This window comes from Colobus angolensis, unplaced genomic scaffold (genome assembly GCF_000951035.1).
Source record: "Colobus angolensis palliatus isolate OR3802 unplaced genomic scaffold, Cang.pa_1.0 Scaffold72, whole genome shotgun sequence".
In the NCBI taxonomy this organism is placed as follows: domain Eukaryota; kingdom Metazoa; phylum Chordata; class Mammalia; order Primates; family Cercopithecidae; genus Colobus; species Colobus angolensis.
In genome coordinates, this window is record NW_012120932.1 from 6,575,179 (window position 1) to 6,594,821 (window position 19,643).

The 19,643-nt window shown below is 40.8% G+C and overlaps 1 protein-coding gene across 1 annotated transcript in view; it reads left to right on the forward strand.

Annotated features, from left to right (window-relative positions):
* The window catches only part of FANCC (Fanconi anemia, complementation group C), a 165,090-nt gene that overhangs the window by 81,690 nt on the left and 63,757 nt on the right, over positions 1-19,643 (forward strand). Inside the window, exons 5-6 of the mRNA XM_011927516.1 lie at positions 12,521-12,631; positions 13,517-13,581. Coding sequence (XP_011782906.1) covers positions 12,521-12,631; positions 13,517-13,581 — 176 coding nt within the window. The remainder of the gene's footprint in view (positions 1-12,520; positions 12,632-13,516; positions 13,582-19,643) is intronic.

The following is a 19,643-nucleotide window of genomic DNA, read 5'->3' on the forward strand; positions in this document are numbered from 1 at the left end:
CCGGGGAGTGGTGGTCCGTCTTATTGTTAACAGTTTGTAACAAGAATCTTCTCTGCTGTCTTGTCATGTAATGCTGTGCCGGGGAGTGGTGGTCCATCTTACCGTTAACAGTTGGTAACACGAGTCTTCTCTGCTGTCTTGTCATGTAATGCCGTGCCAGGGAGTGGTGGTCCATCTTATTGTTAACAGTTGGTAATACGAGTCTTCTCTGCTGTCTTGTCATGTAATGCTGTGCCAGGGAGTGGTGGTCCGTCTTATTGTTAACAGTTTGTAACAATCTTCTCTGCTGTCTTGTCATGTAATGCTGTGCCAGGGAGTGGTGGTCCATCTTACTCTATAGAGGACCTTTCTTTCCTTTTTTAGTGAAACAAATGTAGATGGTGCTTATGAGTTGTTCTGATTTCTAGTTTGTTGGCAGGGTGAAGTGATAATTTAAAATTGTGTTATAAGAAAATTGGCCAATTTTCACCATGGTATTTAATTTAGAAAAATAGAAGTCACGTGCAGGTAATTTAGTCGGTTTGGGCATTTTGATATTAAGTAAACAAAGAATTCCAGTGTAACAACATAAATTTTTTTACTAGATGTTTACATAAAATGCCATGGGAACATTTTAAAAAAAAGCAGGGGCGGGGAGGGAGAAGCAACTAATTCAGCATTTGGGCACAAGTATTTTATACGGTCGTGGTCAGAGAGCCCTCCAGGTACTCGACGTGGCAGCGTGGCCACAGACCCAGGACTGAGTAGACTGAGAGAAGGCTAAACACACCAATTTATACCTGAGAAATACATTTTGGGGGCCAAAAATAATGGAGTGTGTCGGATGGAACTAACAGAAGCTTTGTTTTACTAGCCAGGTTTGCAGGAAAAAATGTTTTTAAGTATGTAGATATGCATTATAACTTCTATTTAAATACAGCTGAGGCTGAATTTCCCAGGACCCCTTTCAGCAAAGATAATCCTTTGCTTCTGCTTTTTCTGTCTGTCCTGGATGTTCTAATACCCCAGCACCCAAAGGTTACTGCAAGCTGAGTGGCACCAAAGCAGCACCTTAGCCAGTGATGTACATCCTCATTGGTGTGCAGGTTCTGGTCAGTGTTACCAACATGAGTTAATGTCTTTGAAGTAAAAGCACGTAGCCATGTCATGTTTTCCCAGTTTTCTGTGGGTATTTTATGACCTGCAACTTAGGAAAGCAAATTGTGAAAAAGAAAACTTGTGTTCCCCTGTAACGAGGTCACGAGGGAATCCTGTAGCGATGCTGTTCTTCAGTAGTGGTAAGAGGGCAATCCGTGCTCTTGGTTTTGACTCAGCTGGTCTTTATTGAACAACTGTTGTGTGGGTCACAGCTGTGCTGGGACTGTGAGGGATAGCGAGGCAGTGCCTGCCATGGAGCGCCTGCGTGTAACGGTGGGCAGAGGAGAGCAGGCTCACCGTTACGCTGCAAGGTGACCTTGGAAGGTGCAGGGAGAGAAACACAAGGGAGGAACCACAGAGACTTCAGAACAACATCTTGCCCAGTCAAGAACTAGAACAGGAATCTGGAGAAAGGTGAATTTTGAAAGACGGGTATGATTTTGGCAGCTAGAGATGGGGGCGGGGAGGTTGTTGGGTTTCTCAGAAGAAGGAAATGGTCTGGAGGTGGGAAGGGGCTGGGTGAATTTGGTGACCAGCCAGGACTCTGATGCCACCAAGTCGCAGGGATGAAAGAGAAAGGCAGGGGAAGTGAGTTTGCCTAGGTGGGCCGAGGCCATGTAGGGGCAGACCGGAGTGGGGGCTGGGAACCTTAGGGGGTGACAGAAGAGGTTTTCCCACCTTTTTTCTCTCCTCCCTTCCCAGCCACATCACACATGCACTTTCTCTCTTCCCCTCGCCTCTCCCTCCTCCGGTCTGTCTTCTTCCCCAGCCCTCAGAATCAGCTCAGATGCCATTGTCTTTGGGAGCACCCCAGAACCCAGCAGTTGCAACTCATCTCTCCTTGCTCTGTTCCCACAGCAGCTGCCTCACCAAGAGTCATTCCAGCACTTAGCTGGAGCACCTGCAGCACCCTTCCCACCTGCAGCACCCTTCCCACCTGCAGCACCCTTCACCGGGCTGCAGGGCTTCTCACCCCAGTGGTCCCAGGAGAGTGGCTTGAAAGCAAACCATCCTCAACCTGTTTGTTGAATAAATAAATAATGGATCCCTATTTATAAACACCCTTTTTTTTTTTTTTTTGAGACAGAGTCTTGCTCTCTTGCCTGGGCGGGAGTGCAGTGGCGCGATCTTGGCTCACTGCGAGCTCCACCGCCCAAGTTCATGCCATTCTCCTGCCTCAGCCTCCCAAGTAGCTGGGTCTAAAGGCGCCCACCAGCATGCCCGGCTAATTTTTTGTATTTTTAGTAGAGATGGGGTATCACCATGTTAGCCAGGATGGTCTTGATCTCCTGCCCTTGTGGTCCATCCACCTCGGCCTCCCAAAGTGCTGGGATTACAGGCGTGAGCCATGACGCCTGGCCAACACCTTTTTTTTTTTTTGTATATTTTGTATAAAGAGATATGCCATGGAGACCTAAGTGGTGGAAATTCTAAAAGACTTTAATGATCAGATGAAGAAATTGTTTAGAGAAGCATAATAGATGTGTTCTGTCTCAGTTTGAGAATATTGACCACAGTTTGGCTCTCCTAACCCTTTGCCTGAGCAAAACCCACAGCCCATCTTCCACGTCCATACCATGTTCCAGACCACAGCCCATCGCTTCAGCTTTCCCAGCCTGCCTGTGAATGTTCTGCCTGTTACACGAGGGAGCAGATACAGTGAGGCGAGGACAACTAACAGCACCCAAAAGCAAGGGCAGTGGATTTTCTTCGGCTTTATTTAAAACTTGCCTTCTTAGGAAAGTTCACCCTCATGATCTTAGCATATTCAATGGCTTTTCACACATGAGCAGAGTTTCATTCTTAACTTTTACATGAATCGAAATTGGGCTTAAAATCATTTTAGGTACAGCTGCGTTAGTTCCTATACTTTCTACCCATGGAAGACTTTCTATCAGTGGTCAGGGTGATAATATCTGTACGTCTTTATGTCTGAACCTGTTCATTTATATGCACATCCTTTCCTTAATTACTGATTTGTATATTTAGAAACTCAGTGCTTCATTAGTAAAATGAGGGAGTTAGAGTAAAGGATCTCCAAGATTGCTCTGCCAGCATTTGAAAAAGAACCTATTATTATATGACTATAGAAATTTGTTTTTGTCTAAGAGCCGGTGCCTAATCTTTAATGGTTTTGTGTTTAGACTATTTGCCACTAGGCGGCAGTAAAAAAATTATTCTTGGCAATGAGAAATACTCATCAATATTTAAGTTTACTTTAAAATAAAAATTTAGGGGCCAAAGTTTGAGATGTCTGTTTCGAAACTATGTAACCATATACTGGCCTCTGTATATTGTTTCTAGGACTTAACACTTATTTTATTCAGGGAAAAATCTCTTGTGGCACTTCATAGCCACTTACATCAGGGTTATTATGGAAAAAAGACGTTAGTTAAAATATGTAATTTTGTTTTATATATTTACACACACACACACACACACAGAGGAGAGAGAAAGGTTAGGTACCATTCAAGGTTTCTGGCATCCACTGAGGGTCTTGCAGTGTATCCCTTGCAGATAAATGAGATACTGCATTTTCATTTTTCCAGGACATTATATGTTAAAGTCAGCTTGTGCAATGCGGACATTGGAAATATAATCATGTGACTTATAATGACATGTTGGTCCACAACAGCCTGCATGTACAATGGTGGTCTCCTAAGATGATAATGGAGCTGGAAAGTGCCTATGACCTAGGGACATCATAGGTGTTGTAATGTAGCCTAACACATTGTTCACATGTTTGTGGTGATTCTAGGTAAACAGATATCCTGTGCTGTTAGTCATATGAAAGTATAGCACGTACAATTATATATATACATGATTACTTGATAATAATAAATGGCTATATTACTGGTTTATGTATTTAACATACTTATACTTTTTATTGTTATTTAGAGTGTACTACTAATTAAAAAAAAAAAAAAAAAGTTGGCCGGATGTGGTGGCTCATGCCTATAATCCCAGTGCTTTGGGAGACCAAGGTGGAAGGATAACTTTAGGCCAGGAGTTTGAGACCAGCCTGAGTGACATACTGAGACCCTCTGCCTCTACAAAAATAAAATAAAATAAAATAAAATAAAATACATAAGCCAGGCGTGGTGGCACATGCCTGTAGTCTCAGCTACTCGAGAGGCTGAGGCGGGAAGACTGCTTGAGCCCAGGAGTTCAAAGTTGCAGTGAACTATGATTGCCAGCCTGGGTGACAGAGCAACACCCTGTCTCAAAAAAAAAAAAAAAAAAAAAGTAAAAATTTAAAAAAGTCAACTGTAAGACAGCTTTAGGCGGGTTATTCAGGAGGTATTCATTCCGGAAGAAGACATTACAGGAGATGATAGCTCCACATACGTTATTGTTATTGCCCCTGAAGACCTTCTAGTGTGGAGGTAGAAGACAGTGATGTTAATTACCTGACCCTGTGTAGGCCTCAGCTAATGTGTGTACTTCAGTTTTTCTCTTTAGTATTTAAATTTTTATTGATACATAATATGCATACAGAAGCACATGCACAAAGCATTACGATAAAGCTCAGTGAATTATCACAAGGCAAATACATTTTTGTAACCACAAGATAGAACCAGCCTTGTTCGTGCTTCTGACATCGCTTTCTTCCTTCTCCCTCTCCAAAGGTAGCCAAAATCTTAAGAGCTAATGTTATAGATAAGCTTTGTCTTTTTCTACAAGTGTTTTGTGTTTTGTTACAGAACATTTTAAACATATACAAAATTAACAAAATGGTATAATAGATCTGACACTCAGCCTCAACAACAACTCATCATGTGCTATTTCTGCTTCATCTATACTTCGGCTCATTCCCCATCTCTTTATTATTATTTTTTGTTATTTTTATAAGATGTATGTGCATTGAAATGTGTACTCTTAACTGTATCTGTTTGACAAATCAGTACACCCATATAACTTTTTCTCCTCTTAAGAATAGAGTACCGGCCGGGCGCGGTGGCTCACACCTGCTATCCTAACGCTTTGGGAGGCTGAGGTGGGCAGATCACTTGAGGCCAGGAGTTTGAGACCAGCCTGGCCAAATGGTGAATCCCCATCTCTACTAAATATACAAAAATTAGCTGGGCGTGGTGGCGGGTGCCTGTAATCCCAGCTGCTCCAGAGGCTGAGGCAGGAGAATCACTTGAACCCGGGAGGCAGAGGTTGCAGTGAGCCGAGATTGTGCCACTGTGCTCCAGCCTGGGCGGTAGAGCTAGTAACAATCATTAATGTGCATGTGAATCACCTGGAAATACTATTTTAAATCTAGATTTTAATAAAATAGGTCTGGGTTTTGTCTGAGAATTTGTATTTCTAACCAAGTACAGATTCATAGAGTACATGCTAACTACAAGGTCTCTCTTATCTAAAGTAAATAAAATTTGATGAATAAGGGAAATTGACCTTAGATGCAAGAGCACATCAGAACACATGTGCAGTGTGCTGTCTGTAGGAGCATTCGGTCAACAAGAGCATAAACCAACCAAACCATTTTATAATGATTTTAACCCAAAATTAGCGAAATCCCTATTACGGTTTCCATGGAAGTGTTCTTTCAGGCTAAGAAATGTTAGTGTCACCAGAGGGCACTGGTCAAAAACAGCACAGATTTGGAAGTCGATGTCTTATAAAGGAAGTGACAGACCCCTCTTTGCACCCATAAGTGGCTTTTACAGAGTTACCCAAAATTCAGTCATTTGTACACCAAGTGTAGATGATTTTCACAGCTTCCTATTAAAATTATATTTTAACGCCCTTACAAAATTTAACTCAATTTTCTTATAAAATTAAGTAACATTTTTATATGACATTGTAAGTCCCATTTTAGATTCAACTTAAACTTACATACTTGTATTAGGTGCCCTGTCTGTGTGTTGGCCACCCAGTGTTCTTTGGGGTTCCACTGTTTGCACAGGTACCACAGCTGGAGCAACACAGATGCACAGACACAAGCTGGGTCCTGCGTCTCTTCCTGCCTCTGGACATCAGGGCGCCGGTCAGCCTGGTTGTACGAATGGAGGTTGTGTTCCCTAGCACAGAGGGTCTCCTTCCAGGGCACTCCTCTCAGAGGAGGAAGAGGGACCAGAAGGTCCTTTTAGGGGGCACTTCCTGGCACATGGGCCAAGCCTTCTAAGGGGTGAGGGCTCCAACCAGCAGGTACAGACCTCTCAGAAGGGAGGATTAAGGCAGCTGTTCTGAACCTGAATCTCTACCACCCCTCGTCCCATCTCATCAAGACAGCTCTGAGGGGCTGTTCTGGCGCATGTCTGGACGTCAGGGGCTGGGGGACAATGTGAGCTCTGACGGGACTCAGATAAGGTCTGTTCCAGGGAGGCAGGAGGTTGATGGTCAGCACCTGGGATGGTGTCCTTGTGGACAGGGAGTTGCCTCTGGTTACAAGTCCATTTTCACTACAGACGAGGCTAGAGCAGGGTGTCCAAGCTTTTGACTTCCCTGGGCTACATTGGAAGAATTGTCTTTGTCTACACATTCAGTACACAAACACTAATGATAATTGATGAGCTAAAAAAAAAAAGGCAAAAAGAAATCTCTTGTGTTGGGCTGTGTGCTTCAAGCTTGGGCTGGAGAGTCTGGACGGCTCCCCGATCCCCTCTCTGATTCTCTTTGGCAGTGAGGCCTGGAAGGGGCTGAGTCTCAGTATCTTGGGGAAATTCTGGAAAGCCTATTTGGGAACCTGAGCAGACCTCTTGCCTGGAGCGTGAATGCTTGATTTGCTGTCCTGGCCACATCCATGCTTGGCAGCCAGAGAGCAGGGTTTGCATTCACACTGGCACAACAGTGAGCCAGGGGTTGAAGTGACCAGGACAAGTGTCTGGGTGGCAGTGTGCCTCAGTTTTTAACAAAAAAGTTTAAAAAGTAAAGAAAAAAAAATAGAAAGAAGCTTATAGTGTAAGGATATAGAGAAAGAAAATATTTTGTACAGCTGTACAGTGTGTTTTAGGCTAAGTGTTGATTTTAATAGTCCAAAAGTTCAACAAAAATAAAAGGTTTATCAAATTTGAAAGTTGTGGTAAGCTAAGAACAGTTTATTGCTGAAGAAAGAAGCATGTGTTTTTATGAATTTAGTGTAGCCTAAGTGTACAGTGCTGTAAAGTCTACAGTGGCGTACAGTCGTGTCTTTGGCCTTCACATTCACGCTCCGCTGACTCACCCAGAGCAACTTCCAGTCCTGCAAGCTCCATTCATGGGAAGTGTCCTATACAGGTGTACCATTTTTTCAATGTTATACCATAGTTTTACTGTACCTTTTCTACGTTTAGATAGGTTTAGATCACAATGTTACAGTATTCTGTACAGTCCCATGCTGCACAGGTTTGTAGGCCAGGAGCAGTAGGCTCTCCTATGTAGCCTAGGTGTGCAGCAGGCTGAGCCATCTGGGTTCATGTAAGTATACTCTGTGATGTTCGCATGCCTAACGAAGCATTTCTCAGGATGTATCCCAGTTGTTAAGTGATACATGACTTCAGTGTCTAGGGGACTATTTGTGGCTATTTTAAACATTACTTAGGAATTATTTACGATCTCTCATGTCACCCTCTGAAATCAAATGTCAAGACAGAGCTCATGCAGTATTGGGAAGTCACCCTCCATGAGCTGGTCCCAGGCCCAGGGCGTGAGTGCTTCTGGGAGGCTGTGGGTTAGGGGGAAGCCTGGGCATGGTTTTGTTTAACTCTACAATCTTAACTGGCCCTTAGCTGTTACTGCTCAAAACTGGCTTCCTTCAGTTGCATACTACCTTACTTTCCATCCCAACTGGGTCTGTAGCACCTTGCGCTCTAATTTTTTGAGAGTGGGTTGTGATATATAATAACAGTGGCCACCTGTTTATGGGTGGCTTAATTGAAACTTTGCTTAATTGAATTTGATTAAAAACTGAACCTGGGGTTTTCAGTGAGATGCCATACTTAGAGAACATAGTGCCTCACCCATTGTAAGCACTTGGTAAATTTTAGTTGTCACAGTTGCTAGAATTCCTTCAAGAAGTCACTTCTCACAAGTGAGGGGCATAGGAGAGCTCACCAGGCAGAGGGAATCGGACATACTAAAGTCCTGATGGCCCAAAAAGCCTGTGGCCCTCCAGGGTTGCAAACAGGCTAGTAAGGAGCAGTGAAGCCTGCTGGCGGGTGTGGGGTGCACTCGTGGGCCAGGCTGCTTCACTCTGAGAAATTTGGGCTTCACAGTAAGAGTAACTGGAAGCCGAAAGGGTCTCAGACTGAGAGCATTCAGATTTGCATTGCTAAAAACTATCCCAACAGTCTCATGGACAGTGGATGTAGGGAGGTTCATTATAAGGTCTGGCCATAGAGTAAATAACTAACCTTGGGCAGGCTGCTTAAACTGTCTTGATTTCCTCCTCTTTAACCCAGATTCAGTAATAGTACCTACCCATAGGATGTGAGGATTAAATGAGTTGCTATTTGTAATCTGTTTAGAACAGCCCCGGTGTGTAGTAAGTGCTTTAAATGTGTGTTAAACAGAATGCAGAAGTCTGGTTTCTGAGTAGAAGGTTGCATTCTTCGGACACTGCCCTCCCCTCACCTAGCATCAGACTGACCTGCTCCGTGAAAACCCAGACTGCTGCCGACTTGGAGACCACCTAGTTTCCAAACCAAGTCCTCCTGCTCTGCCTGGGTCTGACTCCGACACCTCCGTGTGGATTGGACATATGGCTGGCCAGACCTGGCCGGGCTTTCCCTTTTCTCAGAACACCTGCACTGCTGGTGCTTCAGGCCCCACACTGGCTTGCTAAGAGCACCAAGCGCTCTCCCTGCTGTGCAGGCCCCACCTTCTCCCTTCAGAGGTTCAGTGGAGTCCAGCAGTAAGCACGGCTGGTGGTGAGCACCATCGTCCCTCCACAGATGGCACGCTGGCTTGTACCTGAGCTCCCTGACTCTGCCTGCCCAGCCACAGCTGCTCCCTCTCTCTCTCTCTCCCAGATTGCACTTGGTGTTGAAATAGACCACTGCCAACATGGAGACGAACTCTTTTGGAGCTGTGGTCAGCTTCTGTTTGCTTTCTGTATTTGGGGCAGATGTGAACTGAAAGAGGGAAAAACAGTAACAAGCAAGTGGCCCCTTCCTTCTCTCTACCTTAAAAAAGGTTCACTCTAACTCTGTAGGGTTCCTGTTTTTCCCCCTTTCCAGTGGATTCATTGTTTGGTAAATCATGTAGTACATACTGCTGGAGGGTTTTGTTGTTGTTTTTATTAATCATGAATGTCTTCTACTGAGTAGTAATGTTTTAAAGGTACTTTGTTAACTTGCAATTCTAATTTGAAAACTGTGGATAGGATATAATGTAGAAATGGCAGGTTTCCACTTACATGACTTAGGAGTGTTGCCTGGATTCTCTTTTAAGGATACGGAGGCAGGTCTGAGCTCATAGAGAGAAAGTACATGATCCTTACAAAAGGATGCATCCCAGATTCAGGGTAGCGCTGTCCCCAGGGGCAGAGACTGCTGTTGAATCATGGTGAGGAAGGGCAGAGGGCATAGAGGCTTCTGTATTTCTAATGTTTTACTGATTAAGCTTGAAGGTTTGTGGAATTTGACATAATATTTTATATCTTTTTGGATGTGTGAGATATTTGATGATGAAATTGAAATGACCACCATGATAGTGGTAACCACCCAGAGTGTCACTGGTATGTGTGCCACATGCTTGTCGTCCGGGTCTGTGGAGCCTACCTGCCCATCACTGAGGCACCCTTAGTCTCCACCTCAGATTAGACGACGTCATCTCCAAGTATTTGTGTATGAAGTTACATACATACATTTATATGCACAGATGCAAATTCATTTTATCTTATAATGTGTTATCACGAAATGCAGTATAGGACTTTTTAAAAAAATCAAATATTTTCCAATAAAACTTTTTCAAAAAATATTTTTTCCTGGTATTAAAAGAAGCACATACATGTATGGGAGACAAGGAAACATACTAAAGTAGAAAGAAGAAGAAAATGTGTGTGTGTGTGTGTGTGTGTATATATATATATAATGTTAATATAAATGTTAGCAGTATCTAGGGTGGCACTATTATGGGTCTCTAGCACCACCCTAGAAACTGCTAACATTTGGTGATAGCTGTGACCTAAATATATCCCCTAAAATCCATGTGTTGAAACGTAATCACCAATGTGATAATATTAAGAGGGGTTTTGGGGGGTGATTAAGTCATGAGGGCAGAGCTCTCATGAATGGGATGGGTAATTTTATAAGAGGTGGAAGAGAGTGCCCTGGGCCCTTTTTGCCCTTCTGTCCCTTTCACCATGTGAAGACACAGCATTCATAGTGTCTGTCCCCTCTAGAGAGCACAGCAACAGGGCATCACCTTGGACGCCTTCACCAGACACTGAACCTGCCAGCTCCTTGGTCCTGGACTTCCCAGCCTCCAGAACTGAGACACAAAGTTCTGCTCTTATCAATGACCCCGTCCGAGGTATTTTGCTCTAGCAACACAGACTCAGACCGTGATATTTTCTTCCATTGTTTTTCCATTCTCATGTATGGATTATTTTTATATTGATGAGATCATTTCTGAGTATAACATTTTACATCTTTCTTCATTTAGTAGTATAACCATTTTAAATACTATTAAAATTATTCATCAACTTCTTTTCCTTGGAGACAGGGTCTCACTCCAACTCCCAGCCTGTAGTGCAGAGCCTCAATTTCTGGGGCTCAGGCGGTCCTCCTGCCTCAGGCGGTCCTCCTGCCTCAGCCTCCTGAGTAGCGGGGACCACAGGTGTGCGCCACCATGTCCAGCTAATTTTTTGTATTTTTTTGTAGAGGTCAGGTTTCTCCGTGTTGCCCAGGCTGGTCTCGAACTCCTGGGCTCAAGTGATCTGCCTGCCTCGACCTTCCAAAGTGCTGTGATTACAGGTGTGAGCCACCATGCCTGGCCCTTTTATAAACATGTTAGTGGCTTACAATGAGCCACTGTATAAGGATATTAATCATTCCCTGCTGTTAGATAATTTTTACTATATGAGAAATAACCACTACAGTAAACATCTTTGAGCATAGTTCCTGTCATCATACTTGCATTTATTTCCTTAAATGTATGCCACTTATATCAAAGGTTCTGAATATTTTGAAGACATTTTATATGTTTTTTTCAAGTTGCTTCCTGTAAGGCAGGGCCTCTGTTGCCCGTAATCTGTCTTTGTTCAGGTGACAAACCTCTAGCCTGACACACCCCTGGAAGTCCAGGCCTCATGATGGGTTCTGGGCCGCGTTCACAACTGCACTCTGTGTGGAAGATCCTATTCCATCCCTCCAGGAGCTCACAGAGTACCTGTGTCGTAGAACCCCGTACGGCATTAGCTATTCACGTCTGTGAAAACTTGAACTCCTTAAGTGAAAGTGCCATACGGGTATCTTACCCTTTTTGATGACGGAGGACGAACATTCGTTTACGTGTTTCTCAGCCATTTGTATTTTCTCTTGTGAATTATCTATTCATATCCATTGTTATGCTCTTAGTGTTTGTCATTTATTTTGTACATTAATTTGATAACACACATAGAATCTGTACTGTTTGTTGTTAACATTCTTCTTAGTTTGTGCTCATATTATTTTTCTGGTAAACACAAGATTTTATTTTTATTGAGCACAGCCAAGCCTCTTCCCGGATGATTTTCTCCCAGGATTTTCAGTTCTCAGAGTTCTTTCTCATTCAGATACTTGAAAAATGTTCATATTTTCTTCTTGTGTATTATTTCGTTTTTACATTTATCTCTTTAATTTACATTAAACTGGAGTATATTTTGATGAATAATAACGCGGTGAGAATCTTTTTTTCTTTTTACAAATAGTTTTTGAGGCACCATTTATTACATAATCTGCCCTTTCCCTACTGATTTGTGATATGTTCTCTATCTTATGTTAAATTCTATTATCTGGATCCTTTTGTAGTTTGTGAGCGTGATCATGATTGGGTGTTTCACGCGCGTGTGTGAGATGTGCCACCCTCGAACCTTGTGTGACATCGGCACATTGCCCAGCTGACCTCAAAAAACAAAAAAAAGAAATGACCTTGTCATCGCTGCTAAACGTATTTTACTGAGTTTAAAAGCAATAAAGATTCCCTTCTTAATATAAGCAAAGCACTGCTCATTCATTGTATGTATTTTCGTTTTCACTGTCAATGTTTAAGTTGACTTCTTTTTAATGTATTAACTTAAATGCTAATATTTCTCTTTTACGCTTTGAATCAAAGTAAATTGGGTACTTTGACAAACAGATTTTTTTGTTTCATAGAGACCACTCCCATTTGCAAATAAATTGTAGGCATTGTACCTAAAAGGCACTTGTATTCACTTTTAAAGAAGTTAACTATTTCTGTTTATGTTTTTTAGGGTGTATTATCTCACATACTTTCAGCACTCAGATTTGATAAAGAAGTTGCTCTTTTCACTCAGGGTCTTGGATATGCCCCTGTAGATTACTATCACGGTCTGCTTAAAAATGTGAGTATTTAAAATTTATCACTTCTGGAATGTTTAATGCTGAATGTGCCATCAGCAAAAAGAGTAAATGGAAATATTTCAGTCCTCCAGAAGAGATGTTTAACTTTTCTTCGTTTATCTCTTCTTACCTTGGGCAGTCTTATGGCCATGTAAGGAAGAAACGTGAGATGGGAAGTTATAAGAAAGAAGGAAATCAGGAAGGGTTTTACTAAACCAACCAATCAGCCTCTCTTTCTAGGAACACATCTCACTTATTCACTCAGAGATGTTTGAGAGAAGAGCTTTTCTTAGCTATTATAAACAGTCTTGTACTGTTGGACAAATCTTGTATTTCAAATAACCTGATTGGACTTTTCTGTTAAAGCAAAACAGAAAATTCAATACATAGTTTTACATATTTACCTCTTAATATTAAAGCTTTGTTTTCTTCTGGCTTACATTGTAGCCAAATGTAAGAAATTTTAACTTACAATCTTGATGTAACTCTTTTAAAAAATGTTATGAGATTTTTAATGTTTGCCAACCATTCTGGTGTTTTGGAAGCTTTATACAAGAAAAACTTTTTTTTTTTCCAAATGAAAATTTTAAATGAAGAAATAAACTCATTTTTCTTTAAATGGATTTTGTTTTAATTCTTAGGAAATTAATGACCTGTCTGTTGTTCATTACTTTCATAGAAAAGCAGAATTACAGACATTAAACATAAAATCCCAGTTATTAGTAAATGTGACATGGCACTGCTTCCTTTTCACTCTGACAGAGTAAAACATGAGAAGATGGGGGTTCAGGGAATCTCAACGGAAATATCACTCACACCAAGAAAAATAGAACTGATGTAATCCTGTTTGCAGCGCGAGTTAACCTGCAACTGATTTTGTTTTACAGCTGGTTTTATCATTAGCGTCTGAACTCAGAGAGAATCATCTTAATGGATTTAACACTCAAAGGCGGTAGGTGTTAAACTAAACATCCTTCTTCTCAAGTTTCAGTATCAGTTTGGTTATGAGAGGAAAATTTTACAATTCATAGGAAGTGGATGTTCAGTTATGGTTGTATGTTATATAGAAAGATTATTTTAGTGGAATACATAGCAAATCGGTGAGTTTTTTCAAACGCTTTTAAAAATCACAATTTTCTCAACTCTCACAGAGCAGTAAGTAAATCCTACAATGTCTTTTGTGGGCCCATTAGGTAAAAAGGCCTACATTTACAGTAGGGAGCACAAAAGAAAGAGCAGTGCTTAATTTTACCCTGGGATTCCTCACTCTGCAAGAGGAGAATGTGCACAGGTGCAAGTGTGTACTCTCACACTGGCCTGCCCTGGCTCTGCCTTCTCCCAGCACACGCGCACGCGCACGCACACACACACTCACAGAGTCAGGATATTTACAAGGCAACATTTGATGTGAACATATGCCCTATTTTAAGACACATGATATTCCAAAATCTAGACTAAACAAATCAAAGAGATTCAGACAAATTAAAAGGCAATTAATCACATTACAAATGTTTCTTCAGTCTGTGAAAGAATTTCAGTTTTCATTGGTGGGCATTTCATTTTTGATGTATCATTAACTGAGAGAATCTGGGACTGAGGGACTTGGTGATTTTTTTTTTTTTTTTTGTAAAGCTATTGCTGATTTAAGTCCTATCAGAAATTGTCTTTGTCCTCAACCTTTAGGAATCCTTTGCACCTAACCCTTAAATATATAATTATTATAGGAAAACATTGGAGAAAATCTTCATTATGTTGGATCTGGCAATGTAAAAACATATAGGAGACATGGAGAGTGTTTAGATTTATTTATTTGCATGTCAGGTAAAGACTTGGATTTAGTTGTGAGGTGAATGTTGACTGATGGATCTTTTGAATTATGTAATTATACATTTATTTAAAAGGACTTTAAAAATCAGTCAGTGCAATGTGTATGTACTCCCTACACCAAACTCCCAAAATATGCATCACAGTTGATTTTTTAAAAAGCAGCTCACAATAAAAATAATTTTTAAAATCTGTTAACAAATAGAAACAAAGGATCAGAATGCAAAATATAGAAATGACTTGGAAAAATGAATCATAAAGAGGCAGACACTCCAGTATAGAAATGAGCAAGGAGTATAAGCAGGTCATTACCAGAAGATGAAAACTGAATTACTAATATTAAAGGAGTTCTTCAGGAATGACATCAGCAAGATGGCAGAATAGGAAGTCCTAGACCTTATTTCCCAGTAGAGACATTGACTTAACTACAACATACATCCCAACAAATTTTAATGAGAACTACAGAACCAATTAAGAAGTCACAGTACTGCAGGCAAGCTCAAAGTGTAGAATAGCCACGTTGACATTGATTTAAAAATCTGTTTCGTATCAACTGTGATAGCCCTTTTCCAAGTCTGGCACAGCGTGGTGAGATTGGTAGGAAAAACCCAGCTTGTGGCTTCTCTCCCTTGGGAGGGAAAAAGAAGAGTGGAATGTGCATCCAACATTCTCACTTTTTAGGGAGCAGACTGAGAAACAGATTTCTGTCTCTACTGACAGGGAGCACTGATGAGGAAATTGCATGCAGTAATCCCTCTTTATCTATAGGGGATATGTTTCAAGACACCCAGTGGATGTCTGAAACTGTGGATAGTACCAAACCTGATTGCCATCAATCATAACACATTTCTGTATTCCACTCACAACTTTAATGTCTTTTCCATCTTAACTAAGCACTCATCATATATGATGGCTGTAATTTTTGCCATGTGAGATGCAACGACAAAACTAACACAAAGTTTTTTCCTTCTTTACTATTTCACAGATAGATGTGTTTTTACTATAGATCTCAGCAACCTCAGCATATGATTTTTTTTCTTTCCTAATTAAGTTGACAACTTTCACCTTTTCACTTAAAGAAAGCACTTTACAACTTCTCTGTGGCACATCCAAATTGCCAGCCCCAGTGCTCTTGGACTTTGAGATCATTATTAAGTATTAATAAAATGAAGGTTACTTGCAGACAAGCACAGTGATGCTGTGACAGTTGATCTGACCACCAGTAAGGCTACTAAGTGACTAATGAGCAGGTAGTGTATATATCATGGATACCCTGGGTAAAGGGATGATTCATGTTCCAGGTGGGACAGAGTGGGACATGAGATTTCATCATGCTACTCAGAACAGTACACAATTTAGGCTGGGCGCTGTGGCGCATGCCTTTAATCCCAGCACTTTGGGAGGCCGAAGCAGGTGGATTACCTGATTTCAGGAGTTCAAGACCAGCCTGGCCAACATGACAAAACCCCGTCTCTACTAAAAATACAAATTAGCCAGGCGTGGTGGCTTATGCTTGTAGTCCCAGCTACTGGGGAGGCTGAGGCAGCAGAATCACATGAACCTGGGAGGTGGAGATTGCAGTGAGCTGAGATTGCATCACTGCACTCCAGCCTGGGCAACAGAATGAGGTGCCATCTCAAAACAAACGAAACAGTGCACAATTTAAAACCTTTGAATTATTTCTGGAATTTTTTCATTTAATATTTTTGGACCACGGGTGACCATGGCTAGTTCAAACTACAAAAAGTAAAACTGCGGATAAAGGAAGACTACTTTTGATGTCTTGGGGCCATGGAGAACAAAAGAAAGCTTAGTGGTTTGTGGTAGCACCAGAGAGTTGACAGTGCTGTGGATGGAGGCTGGCATAGCTCAACAGAATTGGGAGAAAACGCCTAGCTCATGACTTGTTCTTTGGGAGGGGAGGAGAAGAATGGAATATATACATCCAGTGTTCTGGCTTCTCAGGGGCCTACTGGAGGGACTGGTGTCTGTCTGTTCTGACTCACAGCACTGACAGAGAAATGGCATACTTTGGAAGGAGAGCGCAGCAGCTTGTTGCAGCACTGGAGAATCTGCAATACCACAGACGGACACTAGGGGGAGGGAGAGATTAGGAGCTCTCGAAAAACCAGTAAAGCCCTCTAATTTGGAAATCACATGCGTAAGCCCAGAGAAGATACATCCCTGGAAGAGGTTTGACCGACCTCCAGAATCTCCAGCTGGATCCATTGGTGAAAGTCTTCTCTTGTACCATGTCAGTCGATAAAGACTGAGAGAAGTGGATGTTTCTTTAAATGTACAAAATACAACAAAAATAACGACACAAAGTAAACCAGGGAAATGTGGCATAATCAAAGAATCAAAATAAATCTACAGAAACAGACCCTAAAGAAACAGAGATCTATGCATTACCTGACAAAGAATTTGAAATAATTGTCTTAAGGGATCTCAAGGCACTTACAAGAGAACAGAGATAAACAACTAAATTAAATCAGGGAAACAATACATGAACAAAATGAGACTAGCAACAAAGAGAAATTAAAAAAGAACCAAACAGATACTCTGGAGCTAAAGATACTCAGTAAGTGAATGGAAAAACTTACTAGAAAGGTTCAGCAGTAGACTTGATCACAACAGAAGAAAGAGAAAACTTAAACACAAATCATTTGAAATTATTAAGTCAGAGAAACAGAAAAAAGAATGAAGGAAAGTCAAGAAAGCCTAAGACACTTGTGGAACAACATCAAATGGAACAATATACACATTATAGGAGTCCTAGAATAAGAGAGAAAGGGGCAGAGAACTTACTTGAATAAATAATGGTGAAAACTTCCCAAATATTAGGAAGGAATTGGATATCCTAATTGAAGAAGCTCAAAGGACTCCAAAGAATGAACCCAAAGGGGCGCAGTGGCTCAAGCCTGTAATCCCAGCACTTTGGGAGGCTGAGACGGGCGGATCACGAGGTCAAGAGATCGAGACCATCCTGGCTAACACAGTGAAACGCCGTCTCTACTAAAAAATACAAAAAACTAGCCGGGCGAGGTGGCAGGCGCCTGTAGTCCCAGCTACTCGGGAGGCTGAGGCAGGAGAATGGCGTAAACCCGGGAGGTGGGGCTTGCAGTGAGCTGAGATCCGGCCACTGCACTCCAGTCTGGGCCACAGAGCGAGGCTCCGTCTCAAAAAAAAAAAAAAAAAATGAACCCAAAGAGGCCCACACCAACATATACAAAAATCGAAATGTCAGAAGTTAAAGACATAATCTTGAAAGCAGCAAGAAAAAAGTGACTTATCATGTACAAGGAAGGTTCCATAATATTATCGGTGCATTTCTCAGAAGAAATATTACGGGCGAGAAGGGAGTGGGATGGTTCATTCAAAGAGCCAAGGAGGAAACAAAACAAAACAAAAAACCCTTCCTACCAAGCATACTGCATCTGGGCTACATCATCCTTCAAAAATGAAGAAGTAAAGACATTCCCAGATAAACAAAAGCTGAAGGAGTTCATCACTAGACCTGCCTTACAAGAATTTCTAAAGGGAGTCCTTCAAGTTGAAATGAAAGAATATTAGCAACGTGGAAGCATACAAAAATATAAAGCCTTCTGATAAATGTAAATATACAGACAAACACAAAATCTTATAATACTGTGTTGTATAGTACAGTTGTCCCTTGGTATCCACAGAGGATTGGTTCCAGGACTTCCCATAAATATCAAAATCTATAGATGCTCCAGTCCCACAGTAAACTATATGGAACTTACAGATATAAACAGTCAATCTTTAGGTTCTGCATCCTGCAAATACTATATTTTTGATCCATGATTTAGTTGAATCCATGGATACAGAACCCATAGATATATAGAGGGCTGAGTGTACATGACTCACTTTTTAATTCTGATATAGAACTTAAAAGATAAAAGCGTAAAAAATGTTAAACAGTGTTGATAAATACAAAAATAGAAAAAGATGTAATTTGTGATATTGATAACATGAACTGGGGAGGGAAATGTAAATGAGTAGTGTTTTAGTATGTGATTAAAGTTGTCTTGTTAAGATGTTTAATGTAATGCCCATGGTAACAACAAGAAAATACCTGTAGGAGATGCACAATGAAAAATGGCAAGGAAATCAAAGCATATCACTATGAAAAAATCAATGAAACGCAAAGGAAGGGAATAAGAGAAAATTGTGAACAGAATAACTACAAGGTATATGGAAAACAACAAAATGGCAAAAGTCCTTCTCTATCAGTAATTACTTTAGGTGAACATGAATTAAACACCCCATTCAAAAGATGTGGAGTAGCAAAATAGATCAGAAAACAAGATCCAACTATATTCTAGCTGCAAGAGACTCACTTGATACATTGGCTGAAAATGAAAAGATGGAAAAATAGATATCATACAAATGGTAACCAAAATAGAGCAGGAATAGCTATACTTGTATCAGAAAGCTATCTAAAGAGACAAGATTATATAATAATAAAAGAGTCAGTTCAGGGAGATACAACAATTACAATAATATATGCACTTAACAGAGCATCCAAATATATGAAGCAAATACCAATAGAATTGAAGGGAGAAAGAGACAGTTACACAATAATGATAGGAGATTTCACCACCCCACTTTTAATAGCAGATTGATTAACCAGACTGAAGATCAATAAGAAAATAGAACTTGAATAATGCTATAGACCAATTGGACCTAATAGACATATACAGAACATTCTACCCAATAACAGCAGAATATACACTCTTCTCAAGCACATATAGAACATTCTCTAGGAAAGACCACATGTTAGGCCACAGAACAAGTCTTAACAAATTTAATAAGACTGAAATCATAGTAACTATTTTTTTTGACCACAAGGGAATAGAAATCAATAACAAAAGGAAAACTGGAAAATTCACAAATATGTGGAGATTAACACACTCTTAAACAACCAATGGGTCAAAGAACAAATCACAAGAAACATAGAAAATAACTTGAGACAAATGAAAATGAAAACACAACATATCACAACCTATGGGATGCAGCAAAAGCAGTTCTAAGCAGAAAGTTTATAGTGGTAAATGCCTGCATTAAAAAAGAAGAAGGTGTACATGCTTTTGAAGGAAGAAAAAAAATATAAGAAGGATCTCAAATCAGAAACCTAACTTTACACCTCAAGCAACTAGAAAAAGAAGA